The 20,370-nt window shown below is 39.0% G+C and overlaps 1 protein-coding gene across 1 annotated transcript in view; it reads right to left on the bottom strand.

Moving 5' to 3' along the window:
- Positions 1 to 2,928: 2,928 nt before the first annotated feature.
- Positions 2,929 to 20,370, bottom strand: part of LOC121859508 (octopamine receptor beta-2R-like) — a 98,841-nt gene continuing 81,399 nt past the window's right edge. The window contains exons 3-4 of the mRNA XM_042356368.1: positions 7,830 to 7,900; positions 2,929 to 6,713 (exon numbers count right to left, since the gene is read on the bottom strand). Coding sequence (XP_042212302.1) covers positions 4,751 to 6,694 — 1,944 coding nt within the window. The 5' untranslated portion in view covers positions 6,695 to 6,713; positions 7,830 to 7,900 and the 3' untranslated portion in view covers positions 2,929 to 4,750. The remainder of the gene's footprint in view (positions 6,714 to 7,829; positions 7,901 to 20,370) is intronic.

Raw genomic sequence — 20,370 nt, 5'->3', positions numbered from 1 at the left:
ATAAGTTGTCCAATAGGCAAGCCGTTTGGTCTTCTCCACATACTGTAACCGTGTCGCAAGTTTTCCTCAGGATCACCATCGTAAAAATTAATCATACTATTAACATAATGAGAAAGTTGCTAACCCGACTCACTACAGGTTATTTCATCTTTAAATAACATGCGAGAAATACGGGTTTTAGTTTTAATAACTTATATAAGCATGGATGAAATTTTAATCTTGACTAGTTGAAAAAATTAATAAGAGCAAACTGTATGGACTCAGGTGAGGACTCTTAAAGATGTTTTGTCTTTTCATTCGGACCTTGCAACTAGGCCAAGGGTCAGTTTGTAGCAAGGCAGCTGATTAGTTGGTGGACGGACACCTGAAGAATCACTATAGTTCTTCAGTATTTAACCTATCATATTCATATCATAATACATTAGTTTAAGGTATAATAACATTTGTGTTGGTCGCTGTTATCTCTGCTCTTCACATGGCATGGGAGTTTACGCCACAGAACTTGTTCATCATGTCCGTGTTTTCTTTGTTACATTTTTATTACCAGTGGGTTTCAGTAGTTATATTTTGCTTCCCCAAGTGCGGAAATTATCAGAGATCAACATAGAAATGTTATTTATACCTTACAATATTATATTCTCAATACGATAGATTAAACATTAAACAACCACAATAGCTTCCGGGTGTCTGTCCATCGACCAGTCAGGCGACTTGCTACAAACTGACACTAGGCCTTCAGTTGCAAGGTTCGAGTGAACAGACTATAGTTTACTTTGAGAGCCCACAAAAGTGGCTGAGAAACACAGTTTGTTTGGGAAAATTTGTAGTTTACTTAATCTCTATATCAATAACAACAATCTCAGATCACACGAATCATTAAACTTCGCATGTGTTAAGTTCTTGGTTATCATTCCAATTGTGGAAATACACTATTCCTTATCTTTAAGAATATCATATCCTGTACATTGCGACAAGGAATAGAGTTTATTTCAGTACAACTTATCACATGTTACACGGAGTATTGCGCATCCTGGGGTCCTGTAGCTTGCCACGACACTGTACTGAAATTCATATAAATACTTAGCCACACATTTTGTTCAGTTTCTAATAATCAAAATCCACAGGTAGAGCTATGGGTCTTTGAACTGATTTTTCCATTTAACTAAATTGTACTAGTATTTGACAAAAATAAACATGGAACACTTACAATTGCTATGAAATGCTTGAAATATTTTAATCTGGCTAATGCCACTCGATTTTATTCAGCTGAGGAGAATCATCACAATCAGAGGGTTAACAGAAGATCGTAGCGAAAATTCGGAATGATGTGTTGATTACACAGGCTACGCTATTCTGGTTGAACCGCATGGATAAAGAAATTAAAATTGGACATTATCTCAACCAGTGGTCAGTAAGAAATAAACCTGCAACTAACACATAACATTATTTTGCATACGAAAAGATCAATAATCATCCTCGAGTACACAAAAGTTTGCTTGCGAGAAAACTGGATACTGTGTTGATTTAACAGCAGATGGGGCTACAGGTTAAATAAATATAACAGAAATTGATAAATTATTTCTCTATGCATAACGGAATTACAATACTTAGCCCCACATGACATAAATTCTTACAACAAAGCACCTTAACATTGCGAAACATCTATATATTTGGAACATATTATATCATAAAAGACCTGTAAGGGTTTATTTACCAAATGTAAATATTCTCTGCAATACTTGGTACTGTACGTAACACACAATCATAACACTAAATGCCAATAAATTCTACGTAAAGTCTTCCTGTGATTTGTCCACATTTGCGATTTTTTTTACTTATGATAGATATTCAGATAAGGGTCACTCTTACCATATATGGTTTAGTAAATGTTAATATTTCATAGGTGATTTAGGTTAACAGCCGAGATGCAGTGACAGTTATAGGTCATGGTGAGTCATACATCTAGTTAGCATACGATTAGATTACCTTTTAATCTGGGCTGGTGTTAGAGTTACTAGCAGTGTAACAACTTGGTAATTAACACCCGTTTCAAAATGGCACACTGATCGACAGACCGATAGTTTCTTCACAACTTTTGATTTAATGGTTCCTAATTTCTTCCTTGAAAAATGCTTGAATTACATTAGCCAACCCTTCAGCCACTCACTACACGTTAAAAACAGTGGGCCAACTTGTCTGGTTAGACTACCACTAAGACACTCTGTGGTCACCAGTAATAAGCTCTAAAACCCCAATCCAAAGGCTTGTAACGTCAACAAGAAATTTATACTTCCCAGAAAATCCTTCAAGTGGTCGCATGACGCGACAAAAAGCTGTACAGCATCTTCATACTTTGGACGTGAACACTTGTAATAGTTATTAACTTTGTATCTCAGATGTCTCCCAATATCTAAGATGCAAAGGCAAATTAAATTTCATTCTTAACGAAAACAAATCTCAACGCCTTCTGCTCAAAATGAAAGGCAACAAACAGTCCCTCTATCTTTACTTTGGTTCACCGTAATATCTGCTTGGCGACGGTCTGCAAGTGGTGAAGGTTAGTTATGATTAATGTCATAATAATTTAATCAGTCTCTTCTCGGATTTCTTTAGTGCTTTGTTCCCTTACGTTATTTGCTTCCCACTAAAACTCTTCCTTGAATTAGCTATATGGACCATAACCTCCAGCTTACTCGTTATTATCTATTGCTAACACTGGGAAGATTCCAGTTAAATTTATAAAGTGACTGCACCATGTGGCCTCATCATGAGTGCTGTTTAGCTAATGAAATTACCATTTCTCAAGGATATTGCTTCATGATATTAAATTGGATCCAAATTTGCACTGAGCGGTTACCCGAATCCAGTACAATACAATACAAACAATTCATATTACTAAGTGTATATATATATATATATATATATATATATATATATATATATATATATATATATATATATATATATATATATATATATATATATATATATATATATATATATTCTTCATTCATTATTTACAGTGATTAGATATAACATATTATTTTTTTTGTATATTTACACAGGTTCCCTGACCACACATTGTTGAGCATATACCAACTTGCTCTCTTGTCACATTAGGCTACGCCGCCAGCGTAGAACTACTAAATCACTTCTTTATTCCAAAAAATTATAAAACAAAAATCTTTGGCGGTACATTCCAGAGACATGTAAGTGATAAAAATTGAGAAAAACTTATTGATTTCTCAATTATTTTGCGACACTAAGTTCATAAGAAATTGATAAGAGCTGTGATGACTGCGGTGACAGCAGCTTGACTTTTCACCCCGACGCTTTAATTGTGCTGAGACAGCTCGTGGTATTTAATTCTTGTTGTCATTGTTATCAAAACGTTCTTCTATAAAAGTATTTATCGCAGAACTTTAGTCATAATATGATAGACAAATTAGAATGGATCTATGAAGATGTAAATAACAAGACAAGACGCACATACCTTGACCAATGCATTACTTCTATACAAAATTATCTTACGTTGGCTTTCCTCTGAACCTTCTTTTTCATGCATGCGTTACGTCACCTGCGTCAGCTCTGTTAATACCAAATCCTGACTGGCGCTTAACAGTCCACGCTGATACAACTTATGACCAATTCTTGTTCACTGTTTTATCTGATCTACCAATAGCCTGGCTTTTGCCGGAAGTTTCCGGCTCAGAAATACTTTCTTGGAGCCTAATATGATTTTTTTCTGGTGTGGGTTTAAGAGTTTCCACTGTTGTCCAAGGAAGAATTGGGTACCCGTAGCCTAATCACTCAACCTCGAAAGAATAACATCCTTAGCTCAGATGTGTTGTTGTGCTTTTTGCTCCTTAATGAGCTGGCTTGGCTCTTCTATTGACCGAGCTTAAGGCTGAGGTGTCCAGTTTCACAGTAAAATAACAATCCGCTCGAGAGAACAGAAACTACCACCACTGCTCCCCCTGAACACGGCCGTCACATTCAATAATCCAAGTTTGTTGTTTTGGGTCACTTCGACAGGTTCTGTGTACCTGTTGGTTGAATTAAAATTTCTAACTCAAAGCTCGATTCACATTTTCCGTTAAGTGTACTTTTGTAAGCAATCATAAACCTTAAAGGTAAAAGATCAGTTTCCATTGTGCAAAACTTGGCGTAGAAGAGGTTTCTTCTGGAAGTTATGTACATTTTTAGCGGCGTTTAAGACACTGCCACTCACCAGCCCTTCTAAAGTTCCAATGGAACATCTTATACTGAAATTTGGGCCGAGATTCTCAAAGGTTCTTTAGTTAAATTTACGCTCCAAAGTGTATATGCAAGAACGCGCATACATAACTCACTGATACCAGGGTAAGAATGGTGTTGAAACTGCGGAAGATATGCCATAACTAAACACGTTCTCTTCTCGGTGGGGGCGGGGGTAAATGTAACACTTGAATCTTTGAGGAGCCGGTCATTGGCACTATACCTATCTATGCTGGTGTATCTATGGAGCAGCTCTACTTGTTGCACCTGTATCGAAATTGGGATATTTGGACCATTGGGTATGAATGCGGTTTTGACTAGATTATATTGTACACGGACACCTATCGTGGCTGGGATAACTGATAATATTAAACAGTATCAGTGTAATTTCCAGTTCATAAACAGTCTAGAAGTGACATGCAATATCCTTGTTCTAGGCTAGCACCGTCGCTAAGTTGGTCTAGGAGGAGGAATAAGTCAAGGGCGAGAACGATCAGACGAACACGCCAGCTGGTTGACGAGGACGACAACAACTCATCCGCTTGAGTGTTCTGTGGAAAGCATCGCGGAAATCAGTGCGGAAATAGGCATAGATGAAGGGATTGAGTGTGGAGTTGAAGTAGCCGATCCAGAAGAGGGCGGTGACGACGGCATGGGGGCAGCGGCAGGAAGGTCCACACACATTGATGCTGACGTACCAAGTGAAGAAAGGTAGCCAGCACAACACGAATGCTCCCATGATGAGTCCCAGTGTGCGGGCTGCCTTGTGTTCCCGTCGTCCCATCACCGGCAGTTGCCCAGCCTTGTTTGTCACCAGCGGCGTGCTGTGCATACGACGATTGCAGGGCACATGTGAATTATGCCGTGATGGTCCATGCCACGAGGCCGTGCTGCCATGTCGGGAGTTCCGCCACCCAATACTGCCACTGTTACTGCCATTAGTGCCACTGGACTTAACCACACTGCTGGTTCCCGCGCCGTTTCCCGCCACCACACTGTTGGCTGCTACAACACCACCGCCGCTACTGCTACGGGAGCTGCTGCTACCGGAAGGGCCCACGGACGGTACGCCCGAGGACGCTGTGGCCACAGACGCTGTCGACGACGTGTCAGTGAAGGTCTTCATCAGGAACTCCTGGTGGCGGGGCGCTGGAGTGAAAGGCGTCGACTGTAACGCCGCTAACAGCTGCTGACGTGCCACAGCTGCTGCTGCCGGGTCTCGCTGCTGGTGAGGCGCAGTGCTCAGCCTGACGGAGGAGGAGTAAGAGGCGGAATTGGCTGAGGAAGCCCGAGAGAGTAACATTCGCTCCTGTTTCCGCGCCTCCTGAAATATGCGAAAGTACATAACTACCATGACGGTACACGGCACCCAGAAAGACACGGCTGAAGATACTAGAGCGAAGACTGCGTTCACGACGAAGGCGCAGACGTAGGGCTGTGTGTCTCGGCTACGAAGGTGGTCGGCGGTGGTGTACCATCCCAGGAGGATTGGCAGGAAGGATATGAGGGTGGGTGCCAGCCAGCAGTGGGCCAACATCACGGCCAGGATGCGACGTGTAATGGTAAGAGGGTACTCCAGCGGCCGCACGATCGCGTAGTAGCGATCCACACTGATGCAACACAGGTGCAGGATTGACACTGTTGAAAAGTACACATCGAAGCTGTTCCACAAATCGCACATGACACGACCAAACATCCATCGGCCCCCTGACAGCTCGACGGAGGCGTTGAATGTCATGGCGCAAAGCGCTACAAGCATATCGGCCGTGGCCAGTGATACTAAGAGGTAGTTGGCAGTGGAATGAAGGCGGCGGTGCAGCGCCACGCTGACGATCACTAGCACGTTGCCCAACACGGACACCACGATGATAGTGCACATGACGATGGCCTTCACCACCGTCACCCCTACTTCCGTGTTCGACCACACCTTCACCTCCAACTCCGCCCCAAGCCAGGTTTCATTACCAAAGAACGGGGTGCTGTAGTCAAAGTACACTGCAGGCAATGACGTCGTAACCTGCGAGAGTTCCGTCTCTTGGGGGTTCTTGTGCACGCTGTTGTTTTGATTTTCGTCTATGTTGGCTTCATGGCGCAGCCTCCTGGACTCCCTGGTGGAGGTGATGTCCACAGCAGGAAGACAAGGCTCACAGGACACATCAAAAACTGTAATTAGGGTACTGGGTGTGGTAGAGGTAGTTGCGGGGGAGGGGGTATTGGGGATGGTGGCAGTGGTGACGGTCACAACGCTGGGGGTGGAAGACTTGATGAGAGAGGTAGCAGGTGGTGATACGACGGTAGCAGCAGCAGCAGAAGCGCCCCAAGCTCCAGTATGAGGAAGTAGAGGGCACCAGGACACCAGCAGGAGAAGCAGCAGCAGCAGCAGGGGGGGCGGAGTTTTGCGGTGCAGGGGAGGTGGACTCGGTTGGGGGGCGGTCATAACCCCCCCTGCCCGCACCCTGCAACGATAAAGAGTTGGTTAGTGACAGCATGATAAAGTGACCCTCTGGCCACGACTTAAACTACCAGCTATCTCTGAGTCTCTTCCCCGTTTAGTCTCGATCTGTATCTCTCTTCTTCTATCCCCCTCTCTACCTCTTTTCCTTCTTCGGCGTCTCTCTATATGTTTCCCTCGCTTCACCTTTCTTTCCCCCTCCCCTTCCCTGTCTCCCGCAACTACTTTAAAGAAAGGAAAATTTCCTGTAGTTTACTGTACTTATTAATTCGGGGATAACACGCACACACACACACACACACACACACACACACACACACACATATATATATATATATATATATATATATATATATATATATATATATATATATATATATATATATATATATATATATAGAGTTTGGGGATAATTGCTTCATAGTGATTACTTCAATATTTTCGGATTTGCTCTAGACTTGAAACAGATGTGTACATGGGAACAGCCAAAAAGATAAATTTAATGGGAATTATAGATTTATAATATCATCATTAACTTAACCTAACTTTACCGAAATTTATCTAGCTTATCCTAACTTAAGCTAACCTAACCTAATATCACCTAACTTAAACTAACTTAGAGTTATGATAGTAAACGACATCTTAAAGGAACAGATCAAATATACTAAAACATAAAGTTATCTAAATAAAGTTCGAGTAATAAAAATAAAAACATATTTATTGACATGACCAATGTATTAAGTTTGTGTGAAATTTATATACACGTCACCAGCTACACTCTGACCTTCAACCTTGACCACAGTGACCTAACATCGTGACAGTACTCAATGTTTACGTAACGTGTGTTGACCTCTGACCCTGAGCTGTGACCCGGACAGTTAACCTTTGTTCAATAGGATTTTCAATTGCCTTCCCCCTTTACTGTACACTATTTGTCTGTCCAGTTTAATTAAAAGTTTAATTGTGTGTGTGTGTGTGGAAATCGCCTTGAAAAATACGTCGGCTCGGATGAAACTTAACAGGTGGTTTGGTTGTCTCCTAAGAAACTGATAAAAAGTCATCTATGTGTGTGTGTGAGAGAGAGAGAGAGAGAGAGAGAGAGAGAGAGAGAGAGACTCACTTAGGTGGTCAGCAGGTGTGGGAGCCCAAGTACCCGCCTCCAGCCTTCCACCAGGAGTTCGCCATCACCACCTGCGGACACAAGTTACGTCAACACACTCACTCGAAAACAACAACAACAAATGAATAACGTTAAATATACATGTAAAGTACAGGTTAATTAATCCTATATGGTGATTACAAAAAAATGCTACCTTGGCCTCGCACGTCACAGAAACACAGCTAAAAATAGTAATGATTTCAATCTCGTCAAAAACCGCAACACCGTTCAGTAGAAGATCATATATTTGTGACGGTACGTAAAGAGATTAAATTTCCACACCAGAGATTCGTGGTCTCCTGTGGGCTCTTCATCTTCCCTATATACTAAACTATTATAAAATTAAGTACATTATTTATAGGATAAAACTCCTCGCTACCATATTGCTACCATTTATTGTGGAGTTCTCAGTTAGCACCCATTAGTAGTTTAACGCTGAACTGCGTGTGAGTGAGTGAACGGATTTTAACATTGTACATATGGAGAGTTTAAGTGAGTGGGGATGAGTAGAGTGTGAGGGAGTGGTCGTAGGCAGTGTGAGTGAGTGGTCGTAGGTAGAGTATATGACTGAGTGGGGAGTAAGCTGAGTGAGTGGTCGTAGGCAGAGAGTGATTGGTCGTAAGCAGTGTTGGTGAGTGGGCTGTCGTAGTTTATATTCACATCCAAATAAACAATCACAAATACTAAAATAAAGTCTGTGACGAAAGAGGATATAAAATATTGCATTACAAGAAATATCAATATACCCTGGAAAATGGAGCATCAACACCGTATTGATATAACAGAATGCAACGCTTCCCGCCCATACCCTTTACACAAGAAAAGATAAATAGTAATAATAAATACTACTACGACTAATAGTAATAACAATAATAATAAAATTTAATAAACGAAAATAAAATAACGAATAAAAAAAGCAATAATTTTAGTGAGGGGAAACAGGAGATGAATTTTCAAAACGTCAAACTCAATTTCCAAATATTTCGGTCATCAAAGAGAGAGGTGATATTGACGCTCTGTGTGGATTACCTATAAAAAGTGGTAAAAATTTAATGTTCACCATTTTTTAAAACGAGAGGATATTTATAGCAGTGTATGTTGTGTGTGTCTGTCTCTCTTGCTCTCTGTGAGACGGTGAGATGCAACAGACAGTGAAAGCAGAGGAGAGATCTAGATGAAATAAAGAGAAATTGGGAAAAAACAAGGAGAATTAATGTAACAGATAGCGAGACTAAGAGAAGAGATACAACAGAGATAGCGAGAGAAGAGACAAGAGACAGGTGGTTCCCTATGAGAGCGGTGGAGAGGCCGTCAACTGTCAACACAGCGACACAACGACATGCTATCTCGAATTTAAAGCGGTTTTTCCACTCCTCTTCTCTAACTCTATCTTCCAACTCTTTTATTTTACTTTCAAGTGTGTGTGTGTGTGTGTGTGTGTGTGTGTGTGTGTGTGTGTGTGTGTGTGTGAGAGAGAGAGAGAGAGCTACACATAATGTATAATGAAGATTACTTAGACGTTACGTGAATTTAAATGGGCCGTAACTCGTTTGTTTTCGCCGTTCATCTAATCTTTATTAAGTATGCCTAGTATATATATAATACAGTACATACATATATACAAACAGTATTTGCATATATACATACATACATCGTTGAATCAAAAGCATCTTTCTAAATCGGGCCCTATTTCTCTCCCTCTCTTAGTTACTCTCACCCTTTCCATTCCTTCTCTTCTCTTTCTTCCTATCTCCCTCTTTCTCTCCCTCAATTACTTCTTCCTTTCCCCCCTTTTCCTCTCTTTCTCTACCTGCCTCTCACTTTCCCTCTCTCGCTGTTGTTCTTTCTCTTTCTATACCTCTCTTCCTCTCTCTCACCTCCCTCTCTTCCTTTGTCTCACCCCCCTCTTTTCCTCTCTTCCTTTGTCTCACCCCCCTCTCTTCCTCTCTTCCTTTGTCTCACCTCCCTCTTCTCCACCAGTATTTTATATCGCCTCGTAAACTTTTTAAGTAAAGGATAGGTATTTATATAACTTTCCCAGCGTCGTCAAGGAGGAAGAGAAGGAAGAGAAAGAGGAGGAAGAAGAGGAGGGGGAGGAGGAAGAGGAAGAGCTGAGGTCTTTGGAATATAACACCGCTATTCTTATCTTCCAACGATGATAAGGTGAGGCTAACAGCATCTGTCCGTCGGTGTTGAGACAGGAACGGTTATATACCATGATGACAGGTACCTATCTTCTGTCACTGTACCGTCACTTGTATGGTGGGGGTGAAGATGTGTCGCAGAGATAAGAGGCTATGATTTTTGGTTGTTTTGTTGTGGTGGTGGTGTTACGGTTTGCGTAGTGGTGTTACGGTATTGTGAGGAACAAGATTTATAGTTGCCTACTCCCAGAACACACCAGAGAGAGAGAGAGATATATATATATACCAATGCCTCCTATCACAACAAATGCAAATATTCCTCACCTGCATTCTTACTAAATAAAAACAAAATCCCAACACGCCAAACATTAACACGAACTCCCACACTATCGTAGCTACACCTCCCAAAACTACCATTCCACCAACGGATATAATTGTTATGAACATTTCGTTAAACCAACATCAACACAAATAACTCATCTGTTCTTTATATGCCTGACATTTATCCAACATAAACAACAACAACAACAGCAAAAACAACCATCATAACGTCATTATTCGAAAAGTCGTTTTATGAGAGGCGCTTTGTTGATATTAATACACACGATGAATAATGATGGGGATAATACAGTAATAAAAACGACTATAACATCGGTAAAGTGACACCAATATGAGCATTAATGAGGAAATGTCAGCACTCATTTTTTTTTTTTTGCGTGGCTTGGTTATGTAAAATTCAGTATCTAGTAACTGCATATACGTCTCCCACCTGTGGTAAATAAGTTAACGGGGAAATGAAGTTATGGTTAGATTATGAACTTCAAACTAAGTTCTGCGGCATATTACTGTCACATCAGTGGATATTACAAGTTCATTTCAATGCTTCAAACATGGCAACGATATTATATTTTTGGAGCCTGTGTGTTTGTTTGTGTGTAAGTGTGTACGAGGAAGTCGAGACGTTAACGGTGTGTCTATGGGACTATAAAAATCACCAGATTCAATGCCAACTGCGAACCTTGGTGTGAACTCTGTCTGGTACGAAAAGTAACCCCATTTTTTTTTTACATAACCCAAGGTTCGTAATTAACATAATCACACAAGTGAGTTTTGGTTCCATAAGTCAGCCGCCAAATCCAAAACACAGTATCATGTCCTTGAATCCCTTACAAACGAGCTCTTTAAACTTCGTCACCATCTGCTAAAATATTCATGAGTCTTTCACCCCAAAACACAACTATATTTGGAAAACTCAGGGCGAGCTTTGACGAAGTTTTTGGTGCTGGCCGCCTGACTCAAATAAAAGGCGGGAAGTGGGAAGAGGGGAATATCACGTCTATTTATAGTGACCTAGATTTTCATTCAGCGGTGATAAAAGGGGGAGAGAGAGAGAGAGAGAGAGAGAGAGTTGTATAAGTAAAATATGATGGAGAGAGACAGAAAGATAGAAAAAAGTGAGAAGATACGAAAAACAGGATCCGTTAACCTAGTAAGTCAAGCGATAAATTACTACGCACAACGCCGTCTCACCCTATATAACACATCATTAGTCCCAGCGCCAAAAACAAACATTCCTAAGTTATTTCTTCCCGCAGCTGTTTATAAGAGAACGCATTTAAGTACGATAAAACCTGGTTAATCTAATTTCGCCGTCATTTAGGTCCATATTTTTTTGTACCATTGCTCTTGTGAGTCACTCTGGTGCCGACTGACCTTCAACTTCTGCATTTAGCTAAAAACTTAAATCGGATTATGTGAGATTCTGTGGGTTGAATTTCCACTTAAATTGAATTAAAATTGTGGTATAAATATGGACTCGTATCTTATTTTTTTTTTCAGCTCCTTAACTGGAGATGTGTTGAAAAAAGAAGTAAAATGGCAGTGATATTAACGTCCAATTCGAGTCTTTTTTTTTTTTTTTAAACATATAACTTAGACTTAGAGTGAAGGAGCCATTCAGGTGTGTGATTCCTCAGTTAACATAGCGTCCGTAAAAAAAGTCACGAGAGAGAGAGTCACAGCTCTAATTAGTGAAAAAAAAAATCACATAAAGCCACATAATCTTATATAGTCTTAAATAAAGGTTAGGTTAAGGTTTGTGATTTTTTCCGTGACTTTTGTGGGATTTTTATTTATTTTTTTTTGTTTTATGACTTTTTTCTTACATTCGTTTAGGCGCCAAATAATAGGAAGGAGTGACTAGATACAGAGGCTTAAGTGAAGTCGCTGATACATATCATTTTGCTGACGTAATAAAACTATACTTTATAATTATATATGGGTTTCCTTGATCATCATATGTTTTATTTAATAGTTTACCTTTAATTTAGTTTTCTTTGACTTATAAAACTGGATCTTGTACCAGTAATAGTTTAGTGGATGTTATTTCTCGTGTTACGCAATACAGCTCCTTGCCAAGTGTTCTCTGTGACTGTATATATAATAAAAAGCATAAACTCTTCAATATTACAAAACAAAATCTCACAAAACATTAATTCTCGTATTTGGTGGAAGGAGGAGCACAGAAAAATAAGGTTGTCCCCCCTATAATAAAATACCTTGGAGACTTTCCCTTTACGCTCGTGAAAACTAACGCGAAATCTTCCCTTCTCGTCACCAACCAACACAACATGGATAATTGCAATGGTGTGTTTGTCATTTATATGTTAATATCTTCATTGTATTTTCGTTTTAGAAGGTAAATTCCCTTTTTTTTACCGTGTAAGGATTCTGTTACAGGGCATCGTATGGCTTAAGGATAAAGGTTAAATATACAACTGACCATCAGCATCATCTTGCGTAGCGTGTACATCCTTGACGCCCCCCCCCCCCTCACACACACACACACACACTCCCACCAGCATTATCATAAAATAACCACAAATTTCTAACTTATCTCGTGAATGTGTCTAGTGACAAAATGCTTTACTCTCCATTTATCTGGGGAATCAGTCGCCTTTTTGTGTTGTGCTGGAATTTTGTGTTTTCAAGGAACATCCGTATATGGAAATGAAAAAACAAAATATATCACATGGTAAAGCACTGTAGAATAGAAATACATTCAAGCAAACGTTATACAAGCACATCATGAATTGGTGGTCTCTCTCACGTACATTTCGCTAATTTATTCGTATTGGCTAATTACCTTGAGTACAGTAGTTACAAATTTTATGGTTTTATAACTATGACATTACCGTTTATATTTACAGCATAATATGACAACCAAGCAGGGATCTATATTACCTTTGTTATGTAATAATGCTACGACAATATAATTGACCATTTCTTTGTTAATCTTTGAACTATATGTTTTATTTTTATTACAGAATATATAACTAAGACTGACCAATATATAGAAATGAATAGAGGATATTATTGACACGTTCGGCGAAACAGCTCACAAATGTTTACTTCAGCAGTGTACAGAGCGGCGCCGCGGCAGTAAGACAAGGTAGGTAGGTATTAGAGAAAGATGGCCAGTAGCGTACGTGACAGATCAACCTTCGGCCACCTGTAAACCATCCTGTCACGCACACCATATACACTTGTGAGACTTATCCCCTCTCTTGTGCGTGTGTAACATGAGTACGGCCCCTTACAATTAAGAAAATAAAGGAGAATATATAAATAAATAAATAAATAAATATATATATATATATATATATATATATATATATATATATATATATATATATATATATATATATATATATATATATATATATATATATATATATGCTGATAATCACAAGGAAAGAAGAAAACACGAAGTTCCCAAGCGCTTTGGTGTAATTCACATCTTCAGGGGTGAGTACAGACTAAAGGGAAGTACAAAACAAGGTGTATATATACAGAGGAAGCATTCAACATGAATTTGAGTAATGGCATGTACAAACTGGACAATTTTGTAATTAAGAAGATTTGTAACCAGGTAAGAAGGTTGGGTTACCTTACCCTCTGACCTGACTACCGACCGTTGCGGTGCTATTTAAAGATTAGTAGGGTCATTACCTAATACCTGACCATTGTGGACCTGGTCTCACCCTCCTCTGTATATATACACCTTGTTTTGTACTTCCCTTTAGTCTGTACTCACCCCTGAAGATGTGAATTACACCAAAGCGCTTGGGAACTTCGTGTTTTCTTCTTTCCTTGTGATTATCAGCATATATCTAGATCACACGCACCTACAGTGATATACTTGCATATATATATATATATATATATATATATATATATATATATATATATATATATATATCCTCCTTCGGCACCAGTACAGTACCTCCTCGTGGCAGAAAATACTACCTAGACTCTTGTGGACTCGGTTAAATCTACTGAGGCTGTTGAAGCAGGTGGGAAGTTTAGGTGTGGAGTGTGCCTGACCTATCAGATGTGATACAACCTGGCACTCACTTATCTAACCCGGGCAGGTGAGGCATGAAGGACTTGGCAGGAAGCCCAACCAGGAAAGGAAGAACACCCATATCAGTCAGTACCTTCTCGTGGGACGGGAAACCCACAAGACGAACCCACGAGACATCGGTCAACATGCATGCAGGGGGGGGGGGCGGGCGCCATGAGGGGCCAGTGAGAAAAGAAATGCACACACACACACACACTATGAATTTTAACAGTATGATAAGGGAAAGAAAAATGCTGTACACAGTAGAGTGAGATGACGAGATTACGAAGGGGAAAACAAGAGAGAGGAGAAATAGGTGAGGCAGTGGGAGGGTGTACAGAGCCACTACAACAACAATAATAATAATAATTATAATAATACAAATAATAATAATAACTATCACTTCCACAATAAAACAACACAAGAAACAAGTTCACTACACTCGAGCGAAATGTCAACACAATAAATGGCGCCTTTTTTCAAACTCGTGGCCGTACAAAAACAACCGAACACACACATAGCTGCTTGTGCGGGTTGTCACGGTGAATAAATATACCAGGTAGGACAATTGGAGGCGATTTACATACATAATGTACATGCACATTTACAGTCGTCTTATTTACATTGATACGGAAAACATTTACCGCTCGCTCTCCTTAACACGACCAATAGCGAGAATAAAGACAACAATAACAAGAATAACCAGAGCTAAGGGTGACAATATAAGAAAAGAGGATAATCGAACAACAGAAAACCAATATATTTACATACATCACGCGAAAAATAACCAATCACAGCACCTGCCACCTGTGACGTTATCTTCCGCCCTCTTGCCTCCCTCAGTACGTTCCTCTCTCCCTCCCTCCCTCACCAACACACAAGGGGAAAAGGAGCAAGATGCCGAGAATTTTCATATATATTGGGTCAGGACACAAGCTAGTCGTGTGTGGTTCAAGAAAATAAAGGACAAATATATTCCTGAGTGGGACCCCCATGTTTACATTTCTCGAGGCTTGGCGGGAATGTTGGAGGTCCTTTAAAAACTAACTTTTGGGGGAATGACATATATCAAAAGGGAACGAGAAAGAGAAATAATACAAATGGTAAAAGTAATTGATTTTTAAGACATTTACGTAATTTTTTTAATATATTGAGTAAAAAAGTCAGGAGAATTTAAGGAGTGTGGAATTATGATAGTTTTTAAAGATTTAAATTCCATAAATTATGAAAATGTTTAAATGGAGAGTCGAGAATGCCAGCGATTTCTACGTTACGGAGCCCAAATGCCGAAGATTTTTTTAAAGATTAAACATGAAGATGGCATAAATTTTCAAGAGTAAAATGCTGGAGTTTTCGAGAAAAAAAAAGATAGATCGAGAAAAAGTTTAAGAATTTTTCCAAACATTGAGTCTAAAAATTCAAATATTAAGAAACAATGATATTAAATCCAAAATTACTCTAAATTTTATAAAACATCAACATCTAAATTGCTCGAAATTCACACATAAAAAAGTTAGATGAAAATAATACCACAAGCGTAAAAAGCCCTAAGAAATCACATGTAAGAAATGTAAAAAACCTTGGAATCGATTTGTCAAACTTCATAAAATTCCGAATTATGAATTTTCACACATTTTGAAGCGTCTGAGAAGGACTTTAATTAAATTTGTCGATATTTCGTAAAAAATTTTGGCTTAAAAATTCAAAAAGCTTAAAAAATTCGTATATGGTGAACGTTAGTGTACAGTAAGAGAAGTACACACACACACACACACACACACACAGACACACAAACCTCCACCAGTAGGTAGTGAACGTGGGTCTCCAGGTACAGTCCTATTTATGAATCGTACAGGTCAAATGGGTCGTATATTAAATTAATAATGGAATAAGACTCCTTCCCACGCCGGAGACTCAGACCCAGTCACTCCCCTTACCACCTCACGTTGGCTCCACAGTCACTGCTAGACGTGAGGTGTAAAGGTCGAGGTGTTTGAACTCTTTATTGGAAAACAGTAAGTTGCCAGCGAGGTAATGGGTTTGTTTTTTCTGATAGTTCTTGTTCTGACCGTCTGGCGGCTCTGTGATCAGTCTGGCTGAAAAAAAAACGTAATGAACAAAAAACTAATGCCATCTCTTCGTTGGTACGTTTGGTAGAAAGTCTTAAAAGAGTTTGGCTGTGTGGTCTTACAGTGTAAAATTTGTTAAAATATCCCAAATCAAAAAGATATCCCTAGCACACACACGCAGAGGATAACTGTAAAATAACATCCACTTTTTGTGTTTGTGTGTTTGTTTGGTGAATGTTTCTTATGTAATTATTTGTTTGTGTGTAAGCTGTATACTCTGCTCAACACTACGAATGTTTGTCCTTAAATATTCAGATAAGAGTTTTAAGACTAATCTCTGTATAGTTTTGGCTGTGTTTAATTAGCTCACATTTCAGTCTTTCCTGACTTGCTAATGGATGCTTTAGTGTGTGAGGGAGATAATGAGTATTTCTTGGTTATTATTGTGACCAATTATATAAACTTGCAAAACAAATATTCATGAACGTGTCAGTAACTGTGTGTGCTCAAATCTTCATCCGCTTGTATAACAATAACAGGCTGGCGGGCGAAGCTTCCAACACGTAATCTGGCCTCTGTACGTGACCCCTCGATCTGCCCAGTGCTTGTGCAGTTAAGATTATGTTGACTGACTGTCCTACCACACAACGGACATCGACTAAAGTAGGAATATTTTATGAATTAGGTTAGTTTGTGTACAAATTATGGACAAAAACTACATTTATGTACCATTTCTTCACATAATATATCTTTTGGTCAATCAGGAGCAGCAGTCATGGAGCTAACTAACGCAGCAAAGGTGAAAATAATTAACTACTTGACCCCTGCTGATAAGAGCCGTTCAAGAGTAAAAGTTAGCGTCGGCAATTTAAAAGTCGGTAGAGTTTGCCCTCCCTCCCTGCCTCTCTCGTTCTCTGGCCAGGCGCCATGTTAAATCTGCCAGGCAGACTTTGGGTACGCGAGCCCGACGTGTTTCGTCTGAGTGAGTGTGTGGACATGCCTTAGCTCTTCATGGCTCGAGCTAGTTGTATAGTTAAATAAGTTTAGATGTGATTACACTCACTGAATTAGGTTATCGTACTAGGAGGACGAGGGTTGAGAGGAGTTATGGTACTCCATGGGTTATCGTACTCGGACGGTGATTGTTATCGTACACAATGGGTTATCGTACTCAGACGGTTACTGTTATCATACTTTCAAAAAGTCATCGTATACATATTGTGGTTATTTTAGAACTCAACCAAAAAGCTATCGTACAGTACTCAAACGAACACAAAGGCAGTTTCTTACTCAAAAAAAGCTGATTATATCCTATACCAAACAATACCGCAGGATATGACGTAGAAATTGTTGTACCGAGACTCTACTGCAGTAATTAAAAGCGAAATCCCACCCTTAATTAAATACGATCTTTCATCCTTACTCAGAGGAACATTATCACGTATGACTCTTCTATGGCAATGTATGAATCTTCTATAACGACGTATGAAACTTCTATGGCAATGTATGAATCTTCTATAACGACGTATGAATCTTCTATGGCAATGTATGAATCTTCGATAACGACGTATGAATCTTCTATGGCAATGTATGAATCTTCTATAACGACGTATGAATCTTCTATGGCAATGTATGAATCTTCTATAACGACGTATGAATCTTCTATGGCAATGTATGAATTTTCTATAATGACGTATTAATCTTCTATGGCAATGTATGAATCTTCTACAACGACGTATGAATCTTCTATGGCAATGTATGAATCTTCTATAACGACGTATGAATCTTCTATAACGACGTATGAATCTTCTATAACGACGTATGAATCTTCTATGGCAAAGTATGAATCTTCTATAACGACGTATGAAACTTCTATGGCAATGTATGAATCTTCTATAACGACGTATTAATCTTCTATGGCAATGTATGAATCTTCTATAACGACGTATGAAACTTCTATGGCAATGTATGAATCTTCTATAACGACGTATGAATCTTCTATGGCAATGTATGAATCTTCTTCTATGGCAATGTATGAATCTTCTATAACGAATCTTCTATAACGACAATGTATGAATCTTCTATAACGACGTATGAATCTTCTATAATGTATGAATCTTCTATAACGACGTATGAATCTTCTATGGCAATGTATGAATCTTCTATAACGACGTATGAATCTTCTATGGCAATGTATGAATCTTCTATAACGACGTATGAAACTTCTATGGCAAATGTATGAATCTTCTATAACGACGTATGAATCTTCTATGGCAATGTATGAATCTTCTATAACGACGTATTAATCTTCTATGGCAATGTATGAATCTTCTATAACGACGTATGAATCTTCTATGGCAATGTATGAATCTTCTATAACGACGTATGAATCTTCTATGGCAATGTATGAATCTTCTATAACGACGTATTAATCTTCTATAACCAATGTATGAATCTTCTATAACGACGTATGAATCTTCTATGGCAATGTATGAATCTTCTATAACGACGTATGAATCTTCTATGGCAATGTATGAATCTTCTATAACGACGTATAATCTTCTATGGCAATGTATGAATCTTCTATAACGACGTACGAATCTTCTATGGCGTATGAATCTTCTATAACGACGTATGAATCTTCTATGGCAAAGTATGAATCTTCTATAACGACGTATGAATCTTCTATGGCAATGTATGAATCTTCTATAACGACGTATAATCTTCTATGGCAAAGTATGAATCTTCTATAACGACGTATGAATCTTCTATGGCAAAGTATGAATCTTCTATAACGACGTATGAATCTTCTATGGCAATGTATGAATCTTCTATAACGACGTATGAATCTTCTATGGCAATGTATGAATCTTCTATAACGACGTATGAATCTTCTATGGCAATGTATGAATCTTCTATAACGACGTATGAATCTTCTATGGCAATGTATGAATCTTCTATAACGACGTATGAATCTTCTATGGCAATGTATGAATCTTCTATAACGACGTATGAATCTTCTATGGCAATGTATGAATCTTCTATAACGACGTATGAACTTCTATGGCAATGTATGAATCTTCTAACGACGTATGAATCTTCTATGGCAAAGTATGAATCTTCTATAACGACGTATGAATCTTCTATATGTATGAATCTTCTATAACGACGTATGAATCTTCTATGGCAATGTATGAATCTTCTATAACGACGTATGAAACTTCTATGGCAATGTATGAATCTTCTATAACGACGTATGAATCTTCTATGGCAATGTATGAATCTTCTATAACGACGTATGAATCTTCTATGGCAATGTATGAATCTTCTATAACGACGTATGAATCTTCTATGGCAATGTATGAATCTTCTATAACGACGTATGAAACTTCTATGGCAATGTATAAATCTTCTATAACGACGTATGAATCTTCTATGGCAAAGTATGAATCTTCTATAACGACGTATGAATCGTCTATGGCAATGTATGAATCTTCTATGAATCAGGTTGGCCCTTTGTGTTTACGAGCTTCTCCACTTTGAGCCAATTTGCATAGACTACACCAAGAAGTCACGAGTGAATCCCTAACACACACACACACACACACAAACACACACACATACACACACACACACACACACACACACGCGCGCACACACATTATTTACTTCCCAAGACTGACTAAAGTGTTGACAAAAAGACGGCAGAAGGGAGTTATAGAGGTGAGGTCAGGTCAGGTCAGGTCAGGTTAATCACACTTAAGAGAACTATCATCACCACCACCATCACCACCACCACCATCACCATCACCATCATCACCATCACCACACCATCATCATCATCATCACCACCATCATCACCATCACCACCATAATCACCATCA

This window comes from Homarus americanus, unplaced genomic scaffold (genome assembly GCF_018991925.1).
Source record: "Homarus americanus isolate GMGI-L3 unplaced genomic scaffold, GMGI_Hamer_2.0 scaffold2224, whole genome shotgun sequence".
In the NCBI taxonomy this organism is placed as follows: Eukaryota; Metazoa; Arthropoda; class Malacostraca; order Decapoda; family Nephropidae; genus Homarus; species Homarus americanus.
The sequence above is the reverse complement of the archived record's forward strand: the minus strand, read 5'-3'. Positions and strand labels throughout refer to the sequence as shown.